The 12,295-nt window shown below is 42.3% G+C and overlaps 1 protein-coding gene across 3 annotated transcripts in view; it reads left to right on the forward strand.

Annotated features, from left to right (window-relative positions):
- Positions 1-7,270: 7,270 nt before the first annotated feature.
- The window catches only part of ATP6V1H (ATPase H+ transporting V1 subunit H), a 48,085-nt gene continuing 43,060 nt past the window's right edge, over positions 7,271-12,295 (forward strand). The window contains exons 1-3 of one of the 3 annotated variants that reach the window (XM_075744100.1): positions 7,315-7,467; positions 8,204-8,265; positions 8,891-9,017. In XM_075744100.1, coding sequence (XP_075600215.1) covers positions 8,914-9,017 — 104 coding nt within the window. In that variant the 5' untranslated portion in view covers positions 7,315-7,467; positions 8,204-8,265; positions 8,891-8,913. Of the gene's footprint in view, positions 7,468-8,203; positions 8,266-8,890; positions 9,018-12,295 lie in introns of all 3 variants that reach the window. The other 2 variants (XM_075744099.1, XM_075744101.1) reach the window with 2 other exon arrangements.

The following is a 12,295-nucleotide window of genomic DNA, read 5'->3' on the forward strand; positions in this document are numbered from 1 at the left end:
GACACTTCCAAATGAGAAGCTACTATAAATAGGGAGCCAAGAGAGCTTCCCTTTTACAAGTGTCTGATGGGATATTCTATCATCTGTTTTGAAAGTCTACAACATCTTTTTCCAAGTTGAAAAATATGTCTAAACCAACATCTTTTTCTGTCAAGAGTCAAAAGTTTTGACAACTCAGCATTGTAGATGTAGATGCAATGCCATTTGCCCCCATAGCATCTCTTGTGAGAAGAGGTGCCTTGGTCACATCTGTCTTTTTTAAGAGAAATCTAGTAAGTGCTGAAGGGAAAAATGAAGAACACCGAGAGAACACTTTTTCCAGCATTTGGCTTGACAAGCTGAATTGCACTAGAAGTCATCATACAGTAAGAAAGCTGTTGCATAAGCTCTGATAATAAGTCTGACTTTGGCAGAGTTACTGCTGAGGTTTAGGTAATCACCTTCTTCTCTGTCCTCTAGCTAGGCTTACTGTCAGCAGCACTGGGTAGCTCAGCATTTCCTTTTTCCTCCAAGGAGCTACTCCTCTGACCTAGCCTTTTCTTGTGAGAGAGGATGAAGTTAGAGGATCTATTGCTTTTTTTTTTTTTTTTAATTTTAGCCCAGAGGTGGGCTTTATTTCACCTGGCACTGCAGCAATTTCCCAGAGAAGAATGCTCCTTCTACACATTCGGGTGCGGACTCCCTTGTTCAGACAAGGGCTGTTGGCACAAAGCAGCAGAAACTGACGGTGAGAGGAGGAGACGTAGGATGCAAAGAGGGGGCTGGAGACTCTGAGACCCTCCAGCTTTCAATATAGAAGTGCATGTTCATGAGACAGAGACACTTGTCCCTACCCCCTAAAATAATGTACTGTACTATTTTAACCCCAAATGCCTTTATTTCTCAAGGCTATAAATAGTTTTGAGCTGGCCTTTCTGTTCCTGTTCCTGCACAGTACTTCACTTCCCATTTTCTGACAATATAGCATTGTGCCATTCTACCAGGGAAAAAAAAATTGAAGATGTATTTATTACAATAAAATGTTAGTTTATTTTTCTTTCAAAAACATCGCTCCTATTGAGGATAAGCTATGTGTGGTTCCTTAACTGAGCGTGCAAAATTTAATTTCAAAGAGGTGGTGGAGCAATCAGAAGACTGCCTGGTATGACATTTGCAAAATTGTGATGTATTAGCTTTACCAGATCCTTTAGGCCAGGATCTGATTAATTTAAAAGAAAAGTGATTCAAATTCTATGACCCAGAAGTCAGATTAGTCTATACTGGTTGTAGGAAGCAGGATTTACTCGTTTAAAAAAGTACTCACAGACTAATGTTCTTCCACCATGACACAGACACTAAAATGAAGATAAAATAAAAGGAGAAAACAGACGAAGCAGTAAAAACACTGTTCACAGTGGGCTAATCTTGCTAAAATTACTCAGAAAAAATGTCCAGTGAAGCACTCCCTACCCCCTCACATTGAAAAGTTACTTCTGTTTCCTTGAAAGGAAACCTCTTCCGTGACAAGACAGAAAAGAATCCGGCATCCCCCATTCTCCTGTCCCACAGGTCCTCCCTGATACCTGTGAGGCAGATGTGACAGCTGCTGGGAGAGAGATGGATTGAATGGGAAACGCATGAGATGAAAGTAAGGAGAAACCAGAATTGTAAATTTAGTCAAGTCCATTCAAAAGTTACAAATGTCACAGAATCTTCTCTCCAGGATAAGAAGTTAGTTGTGTATCAGTGGGTCATCAGAAATCACTGGGATTTGCTCCAGTATGTGAGCAATTTTTACATTTCCTTGCAATATCAAATCATGCTAGATATTTTGCAGATGATTTGGGCACCTAAATATCTAGATGTCCAATCAGATTTTTCAAAAGCCATTGGGCTCTTTGTTCCATACCACTAAAAAGCCCAAAGGAGCACCTCAGATGTCAAGTTTTTTAGCAAAAATGCATCAAAAGGACTAAGAAAGACAGTGACTGTCTTTTTCTTATCTATAGAAATAGAATAGAAAATATTAAAGTATTTAAATAATTAGCTTTATTTATTTTATTCTCAAATTTCGAGATAACACACACACAATTTCCACCAGTGGGAAAGAAGAGCAAATCATATCTTCTGTGAGGCAACTAGCAGTCTTCTTCTTCAGGCCTTAAGACATAGTGTATGAGATAAGGTGCTGGAAGACACAAAGATGGACACATTCTGATATATTTCTTCTCACCTTGCATTAGAGACAGATTATTGTAGGTTCATTTCTTTTTTGCACTATTGCCTTCTTCCATACTGTGGAGCAGTGCTTTGGGGAAAGGAATATTTTAGATTTACAACAACATGTTCTTTGGTTTTCCCCATTTGTGTGAACTTGAATTAGTTTCTTCATATTTCTCTGCCTCAGATTATCCAGAAACCAAAGACCCTCCTACTTTACATTAGCGTTGTATGGACTTAGCCACTGATGCTCAAAAAGGCTTCAAGTTTCATACATTACAAAATCAACTAGATTCCTTCTAATATTTCCCTCTTTCAACCTACAAGCAGACCTGAATCTTAGTTATTCCTTCTTCTCCACTGTTGCCTCTCTCCTGTTATAGAATCCCCTTTGCCAAAAATTAACAGGTTTAATTTAGGGTCAGCTGGCCAAGTGCACCTGACGCTTAGTTCTGTGGTAGAAGAAACATGTCCTAATCTTGCAATGCACTCATGGGGACTTCAGGCTGAAAGAAGTCACGCTAAGAAGCCCATGCCTATGGCTCACAGCCATCCTTTGTCATGCGACGTACATGCTCCTCCTTTCCACATTGCCCTGGTGGATGGGTTTTAAGCCTTGGGAAAGTAGGAGCTTGAGGACCCGGAAGATCTCTTCTGAATCCCTGGATGAATAACCTTAGGGTAGAATGAGGTACTTGGTTTAGGAATGGTAGTGCTTAAAGGTGAGGCTAGTCTCCGTGTTTTTCTAGTGTATAGGTATCACTTTAACAATGTCCTCCTTTACAAATTTTGCCATTTTTTATTTTTTCATGTGTGAAGAATATTTTGCGAATTAGAAAAGTGTTCACTTTTCCTGACCTTTTGAGTATGTTTTGCTCAGATAAACTTTCCAAGCTGTTTCTTGTACACATTAAAAGCTTGTACAGACATGTAGAAGACGGCCAGGTGATGTTCAGAATGCTGAAAGGTTAAACGGCAGGTGTGCAAAACACTTCTGTAATTTGCAGAATATACGAGAAAATGATACATTGTTCTTATTACAAGAAGGAAAGGAGAACAGAAAAATACTCTCACGATCCAACTGTCTGTAGTCTTACTGTGAGGATGACTCATCTGCATTCATTTTTCTAGTATTAAACTATTGAACATTTTTACTCTTTGTGACCCAGGCAATTGATGACTTTTATTTCTGCATGCTGATATGCATTTCATTTTTTTTCTGTTTCACACATCAATAAAGTCATGTAAATATAACAACTTCAAGTGAAGCTGCGCTGCCAGGAGTTAAGGGACAAGCACTGATGTGACCAAAATTAGCTAAATGAGAATTGTTTTGCAGCACCTGAATCCTCAAGGATACATGTTTACCAAAAAGTTGGAGCATAGTGCTTTTGCAATCATAACCCTTAGCAAGATCCAGTTCAAAGAATCAACCAGCATGAAGAAGGCAATATGAGGTGGTGTCTCAAACTGATGGGTTTATACTGGTTGCTGAGGATCGCCTCTTGCTGTCATAGTGACAACAGGCACACACGAGACAGGTTCCTGTAATGACTATATACTGGGTTTCTCAAAGCCTCTCCTTGCAACGCAATCAAGTTCCTTAACACAGAGAGGGCCTTATGGGACTCACACTGAATGAAAATTTTCAGATGTGCCCAAGCATTTGGCAGGCAGGGTAAGAGCGCATGTAAATCTGCAGCGTACCCACCATCCCATGGCAAGGGGGTTCACAGTGCAACTGTGAGCTTGTCAAAGGAGCAGCACTATCCTCGGCAAAGTTTTCACTACACTATTTACCTCCTTTCTCAAACATTTCTTGTCCACACACACTAAGAACTCCAGCAGAGGTGTGAGACATTACTGTCCCTTAAAGAGCTGTGGTGACTTCTTGCTAATGCTTTGCATTTATTCCCTTACATGCTGCAGAAAAAATACGTAAATTAAGTATATTATTATACAGGTATATTCAGGAGCAATATATTGTTTGCATTCTCTAATATGATACATTGTGTTCACTAATTTGATTTGTCTGCTAGAGACTGTTAACTCGACTGACATAATGTCATGTTTACTGTTTGGTAGTTCCTTAAATGCCCCCTGGAACTGGTGTTAAAATATCAATGCAATTAATTACTATTAAGTATGTATGTATGTATGTCTTAAGTTCCTCTCTTTGCATTTCTCTTTCTGCTAATTCAGTAGATGCATACTTTCAGCCACTACGCCTTACTCCAAGGTTACAAAAAAGTTACAGGACAGTATTTTTTACTTTAGCCTCTCAACAGCCTATGAAATGAATAATAAAGCCAGAGTCTGCCATTCATGACAAAGTCAACATGCTAAATCACAGCTTTTCAAACTTCTTTTCTATAGAAAAATGACCATGTTGCTGTAGCATCGAAATTTCGATTGCAAATAGTAATCTGTCTTCTTTTAGCCAGACTGAATGGATGGTGCTAGACTCTTGCAGGTTGTGCAATTAGGCAAAAAACCAGTCCACTACCAAAAAAAAACCAGACTCACTGATGACCTAATGCAAATGAGGACCTCCAAATAAGAGATCACACTGGGCACCAAATTGAAACCATGAATTTATTTTTCTCACAGGAACACTGTGTACTAGCAAGTACTGAACAATACTGGAAGTGAGGACTAGAAGTGACAGAATCACACTTCTAGAGAAGATAATTTCCTGGAAATAGGGGATCCCCAGCAGAAGAAATGGCTTTGCATGCCTAGGCAAGTATTGGGCTGTTACTCTGCTAGATATATAGATGGGCACAGGATGGAGAGCAACTCTGTGTCTTTAAACTGGTAGCTGGAACTGCACTTTCAGAGGCGCTGATCCAGCTTCCATGGGTTTACTAAACTCTGAGAACAGCTTTTGGACTGAGCTTTGAAGGGCAAAAGTGGAAGAATACCATGTCTGGCTTAGGTAAGAGAAGGCACCAAGTTATCAGTGTTTTCAGTGCTGGGACATTTTGGGGTTTAGGCAGAAATATCATTGTGGACAAGTGACTAAGTTTCACAGGAAAGCCTGACATGCCTCCAGCTTAGATAAGGGCTGAATGGTAACTTATAGGATCACTGTATAGGCCTTTAACACCTTCCTTCTGCAACTCCCATTTAGAAAGCTTCACCCCTTGTTCAGATTATCTTGTAAACTCTTTGTGCTTTGGTTTCTTTATAAAACGGGGAGAGTCATATGTATCATCAATGGTAACATGGTTTGAAATGACTGTGGAAAACGTGAATATGTTTATTCCAAGTGCTTGATGCCAGAACACAAAAGAAGAGCGGGAAGTGAGACATGCCATAAAAAGGCAGAGCAGAAGAAACGCAGATTGACACAGGACAGAAGTGACAAACACTCGTAAAAGAGGAACTGGTTAAAATAAGGCCTAATTCTGTGTCTCAGCCCTGAAATAAAAATCAGATTCAAATAAGCTTTCAAAACAACAGATTTCTATTCAAGATTGTGTGGAGATTTATATGCTAGAGATCAGGAGTTGTGCAAGCGTTTCTTACCAATGTACGTAAGTAAGCAACCTGCAAGAACACAAACGTGTTAGATTAAACCTCAAAGCCCCATGCGCTGCGTAATCCGCAGAATCACATTAATGGACGTGTTTATTACAGACTAGACAGCACATGGCTTAGAGAGCTTTCTTCTGCTAAAGCATAAAGAAACGCCAATGCTGTTGCTTGAACTACGCCAGGGATTTAAGCTCAGTTTGTCATGTTATCAAGAAATCAAGAGTTTTACTGTGGTATTAAAGAAAGATTGATTTAAAAGGAAAACAAAATCTTAAGGTGGAAATATAATTAATCAGTGGCACAGTAATGAAGATCCTCCTTGAGTTAAAAAGCACTAATAGAGGTAATGGCCAGGTATAATTTAAAGAACAGTGTGTCCCCTAAATGGAAAATATAGATACTGGAGCAAAATGAGTCGTTAACTGTAGACATCTCTACAGCTCTGTAGATACGGCTCTGTATCAGCTGTCTTGATCTGCTCACACACAAAACTCTCTGACCTATTTCTCTCTTCTCTGCCTTTCCTCCTCATATGTTAGCAGAATTACTCTTCAGGATCATTTCTGACTAGGAGTGGTTATGTCTGTGCACTTCATCACAGTATGACTGGAAAATTTCACTCAGCAGCCGAAGAGAGTTTTTTTCCTCAGAAACATGGGAATTTAAGCCTGTGGTTTCTGAAATACTTCGGGATTTCGGTCTGAAAAGTTTCCTGCTCCTTTCGCTTGTAGAGACAAAGCCCGATATATACAGGCTGAGGTTTCTTTTAAAAGGAAGAAGTTGTGCAGGGTGCTCTCTCTTGGGAAGAAGGAAACACCCGGCGCACAACCCGGCGCAGCTCAGGCGGCGAGGGAGAACCGTGAGGCACCGGGCTGTGAGACCCGCTGCAGCGCCGCGCAGCACAGCCAGACCTCCCTGCCAGCAGCGGGGGCACAGGCACGCCCGCCGGCTTTCCAGCTGTAGGAAAGGGTAAGCTGGCGCCATCGCAGCATGAGAAGCAGAAAGCAAGAAAACGCAGGGTACTGGAAAAAAAAAACAAAACAGCGGAGCGCCAGGGGCACCGCCCGCTATCCCCGCGGCCATTCCCCCTTCCCGGGCTCACTCCCCAGCTCGGCGGCCCATCGTCCTGGCGGGGCGCGGGGGGAGAGCGGCGGGGGCTTCTCCGGGGGGCGCGGAGGAGCCGGCCCCGAGGGCCAGCACCGAGGGGAGCCTCAGCCCTTCCCTGCCAGCCTGGAGTGCTCCGTGCCAACGCGGAGACGTTTTTCGGCAGCAAGCAGCACTGGTGGGCACCTACACCCTGTATTCTCCTGTTGGTCTCCTCGGTACCCTATATAAAATCATATACTTACATATGTGTCCATATAAATATGTGTTCTAAATACGTACAGCCACGCAGGCACACGACTCATACCGCCGGCCACAGCTCTATTCGGGGGCGGGGGTGCTGGGTCTCCCGCTCTAACGGCCGCCGGGTGGGGCCGTGCGCGAGCCCCGCCCACCGCTCGGCTCAGGGCGGTGGCGGGGCGTGCTCGGGGTGAGTTGTCCCTCGGAGGCCGCCATCGCGGTCAGGTGAGCGGCGTCACATGACGGCGGTGGCTGTGGGATCGCTGCGGAGGGTGGCGGAGCGGAGGGTTGGGGCCCTTTGGGTGCGCGGGCTCCTCGGGCCTGCCGAGGGGCGGCCGCGGCTTTCTCCGTCCCGCAGCCCTTACCCGCCGACGTGCCCGTGGGGTGAGTGAGAACTGTCCCGGGCCCTGCCCGGCACGGGGGGCGGGCGGCTGGGGGGTCCTGGGCTGGGAGCGTGCTGCCGCACGGCCTCTCACGGCGGCTATGGCAGGCCCGGGGGCGGTGCGAAGGGCTCCGCCTGGCGCCGCGGCTTTCCTGAGGGCTTGGGCGGCCCGGGGTCCCCCCAGGAGCACAGGGAGCGTAGGTAGGACAGGGGCCAGGAGTCTTCCTCCCCCCTTTGCCCCAGGTGCCTCTCGGCTTCTTTGGCTTCTCTGTAGCTCGCGTGGGCCTGAAGCCGCTGGTACCGGCCCTGCCCTCCTCTGCGGCTCGAGGAGTGCTTAAATGCCTTTGCCGGGGTCGTGTAAGAGCTCGGAAACGTTCCGTGGTCGTTGAAGGGCATAGTAAACAGTGGCGTCTTTGTGGGTGTCTGCTCACAGAAGTAGTTTCAAAGGGAGGACAGTTCTGCTGCTCCATTTGTTCAGAGTAGTGCCTTTTTTTGGGTTTGTTTTTTTTTTTTTGCTTTTGTTAGAATCATATTTTCATTCAATCATAGGAACAAGGTGTATTTGTTAGGGATGGGGCAGAATGTGCTGGTTTGGTCCTGCTTGCATCTGTAAAGGGAGGCAACAAAGTCCAGAAGTGTACTGCGTGGAGAGGTTTGATGCGGTTTGGGTTGTAAGGAATTCCTGCTCCAGCTGGGTCTCAAGCCCTTGCAAACACACTTCTTGTTTTGGCATCAAAGTCAGGTGGAGATTAAACCATAAAGGAAGGAGAAAGGAGAAGTGGTGAAGGTCACTGCCAATGGTAATGTCCCAATGAAGAGCTTCTGTTTGTACTTATATTTCTGTTTCCTTTTTGTATAGTGATGATTTTAATTTTCTTGTTAGTCTATGTAACATGTTTTTTAGTTTACATAATTTTTTTTTCTTTCTGAAGTTGTGGTTCATGTGTTTCCTATGTCTAAATACTCTTAGACAAATGCCTGAACTAAGTCAGCCCTAATATGTTGGGGGAGGGGTGATGTGCACTGAATTTAACCCTTATTGTCAGTCCTAACTTGGAAGGAAGACAGCTTCTGTTATCTGTAGGGCTACTTGGGGATTGCAGAAAAGTAGTCTTTATTCAATTAACATCATTTGATTGTTTGAAAATTTACAGGACTGGGAGTTATTTAGTAATGGTATAAATCTTCTATTTTAGCAAACTCGTGATTGGTTGCACTTCAGTGTGTAGATACGGCTTATTTTGTTTGTTTCGGGGAAGTCATCTTTTAGATGCTGTGTAAAACTGATTACTCAGAAAGTACAGTTTTAGGGAAGGGGCACCTGAAAACAGATTTTCCTTTTTTTTTTTCTCTTTAAAATATCAGACAGATACTCTGCTCTTTAATACTTTAATAAGAGGTCTCAAATCTGACTTGCATTTCTAGGTACGTTTTAACTATCAATTAAGATGGATATCCGAGGTGCTGTAGATGCTGCTGTCCCAACAAACATCATTGCTGCCAAAGCTGCTGAAGTTCGGGCGAACAAAGTAAACTGGCAGTCATATCTCCAGTAAGTAAAGACTTTGAACATTTTTTTCCCCCCTTCCCTCTTAAGTGTTAGACTTTTTGAGATTTTGGGTTACATTGGGACATTAGGTTGCAGTGAGGAACATTCTGTCTTGGTCCCATAGAAGTAGTTGGAAAAAAAGTCTACATTAAATGGAAAGGGTTGGGGAAAATTTTCTTATGACTTATTACCAGAAAGGGAACTCTAATTTTGTGACCTGAACACCGTAATAACAAATAATAGAAGCTTGCACAAATGTGTGGTAAAACTGTCCATTTTTTTCTCATCATTCAAACACCATCCTCAATTTTAGCCTTATTGGATGAGTATTGATGCAAGAGAAGTTTACAGTAAGAGTTGTCTTACATGTAGGTGTGTTATCGCTATTGCTGAAGTGCCTTATGTATGAATACAAATTGTACTAGAAAAACTGGACTGGTAGTCCAGGAAAATAAGTGGTACCTCAACTAAAGGAAGAATAGTGCTGGAGAGCAATTGAAACGAATAAATCAGGGAGTAGGCTGAAACAAATACTTCAGTGTGGGGAGAGCTGTGCTACTATTTCAGATAAGCTCAGAGTTTACTTTGGAAGGTATGTAATGGTACTGGGACTAGTGAGAGAAACATTGTCTCGAGAGCATATAGGGACAAACTGAGGAAAATAGATTTTTGCATGAGGTAGGGAACAGGGAGAAGAAACAGACTTTTACTAGTCTTCTGTAGTCTGAAGTGAAATGCAGGATTCTTGCATCCCTGTGTTCCTCATGACAGGTACCTGTGAAGAATATTGGCAAAGTATAAATCAGTATTATCTGTTGAGGGTCCGTGTATAATAGCAAATTACTTCAGTGTTCGTTGCTTTGTAACTGAAGTGGCAGAAATCTTGATAGTTCTAGAGATACAAGTTGTGCTGGTGATGCTTAGTGATTATCAACGTTACAGCACTTTGCAAAAGATATTTTTTTCCAGATAGCTGCGATAAATAAATATATGTTATATATTAAAATAAGTTTGCGAAACCGTACATATGCAAGCTGATGAATGCTAACGTGGTAGAATCTCATTAAGTAGACTACCTGCTTTGTTCTGTGCTATGTAGCTCAGTCTTGCCTATTCCATTTATTCAGTTGTGTTATTTTTTCTCTTTGTGGTTGTATATCAGCATGGTCAACTAGATTAAGAAACTGATCTGCTGAGGAAACTTCATTTTTCTTGGCTATCTTTTCAGATGGATTAGTTCCTTGTTCAGTTTGCAGTGTGACATTACAATGACTTTGCCGGCAAAAAGCGAGGTTGGCGTGGTAACTTGACAGTGGCAGCTACCAAGCACTTGTCAAACAGCCTAAATGGCTTTTGCTGTTACTGTGTGTCCTGTTATCCATCTGATAGGAAGCCTGTCCTGGGGAAGCCTAGCAGCTGTTCCTGTGCTGTCCTAGTGGCAAATGAACAGCTAGTTCACAGGTATTTGAGATGAAAGTGAGAGTGCGATTGTTCACTGTCAATCTAAGTGTTCATGGGTTAGTCGTCACTGCCTCTCTAGTGGTTCAGACTATAAGGATGGTGAGATTCATCTATTGCTTTTGTTAGTGTAGTGGATGGTTATGTTTGGCAAAGAGCTGTATTTTGAATGCATGTGTAGTATTAATTGCTTGACTGTGCTTTATGTGGTCTACCATTTCTAATTTGACTTCATTCTTGGGGTTTTCTCTCTCTGATGCTGAATAAGGATGGGCGAGTTTTGTTTATATATGTCAGCAACTTTCTATGTAACTTCTTTTGATCAGCAGGCAGGGTTGATCATTCTTTTTCAGATTCTAGATGTAGAATTTGACTTTGTTTTCTTCTGGAATCTAGAATGTACTAATTATTTTCTTCTCTGTGATGAGTTAGCCAGGTTTTGGAGGCTACTGTAGTGCATCTGGCTAGTGTTTGTGATCCTGTTGTGAGACTGTTCAATGCTTGGTGACCTCTGTATGTCAGTGACAGTGTGTCCTATTTGTTATTGCTCTGAAATAAATGTAATCTTTCTGTCTTGTATTTACTGATAATAGCCTGGATGTCTGGCTAAGGTAGCTTCAAGGATGAACTTAAGTGGTGCCAGAGGGACTGTGGAGCATTGTGAAGATAACTGTAGTTCCTTGGCTGAGGAGTTTGCTTATCATAGTTATTGGAAAATATCAGCAGAACTTTTGGTGCTTGTAAAGATGAAATAAAATTATATCTGTTTTTTTGGACATGTCCCTTTTACAACAGCCAGGTTTGGACTTGATGGTATCTTTGCGGCTGGTGTGTTAAGGGATTTGTAGAAAAGTGCAGCTATTTTGATTCATTTCTGGAATGAAGTACCTTATTAATGACTGGAAACTGCTTGCTTCTAATGCACTTGTTAGAGACAGGCCAGAGTGGTTTATTCTGGTCTGTAGAGTAGAAGGAAGATGGGGTGCTGATGATTTTGAAGGATGCTTCTCTTGCTTTCTTCTGAGCTCCTGTTCTGGCAGTCTGTGCATTTAGTGTGGTAAGCTTGCATATAAACGCATGGAGGTGTACTTCAAGTTTTCAGACCTATTTACGTTAGAGGAAGGATTTTTATGTTTGTTTTCCCTAAGTTAACACGCTCAACTCGGGCATGACATAACTTTTGCTACTTAAACTACAGATAGTGTTTATGTAGTTGGAGTTAAAGAACTTCACAAGAAATTCTGACAAAGTTTCTTTTTCTTTTTACTTTTAATCTGGCTGTGACAGTTGTATGTGTATAAAGATATTTCAAAGATTTCATCAGCTGCAACAGCATTGGAGTCTGGATCATGCAGGAATGGCTTCTGAAGTTCCTTTCTGCTCTCTGTGTTCTTCAGTGTGGAAGTAAAATGGCTTACTAATAGTCAGCCAGGCTCCAGTAGCCTGACTTCTCTTGTAGAGTCAGTTCAAGCTAAAGATTAACTGGCATATTTTTTATTCCATCTCTGAAGTTTATAACCATAAATGTCAAGCTATGCTAACACATAACTGCTGACTTCTGATGTTTTCTGTGTATACTGTTGGCACAGAAGTGAAATACTTAAGTATGAAAACTGTGCGTATTACCAGTTTGCCACTGTGTTCACTGTGCATGTCAAAATTAGACTGTGGAAAAATCTTTTTTTTTTTTTAATGCTAAAATTTACACTTTCTTTGTGTTGAATTACAGCTAGGGTCTGTGAGGGAGAGGAAAGTAGCAAAACTTGGAACAGTGGAAGGTGATACGTAGGTTTACCTACCTTCTGGAAACTAAATGCGGTTGA

Source organism: Balearica regulorum, chromosome 2 (genome assembly GCF_011004875.1).
Source record: "Balearica regulorum gibbericeps isolate bBalReg1 chromosome 2, bBalReg1.pri, whole genome shotgun sequence".
NCBI lineage: Eukaryota > Metazoa > Chordata > Aves > Gruiformes > Gruidae > Balearica > Balearica regulorum.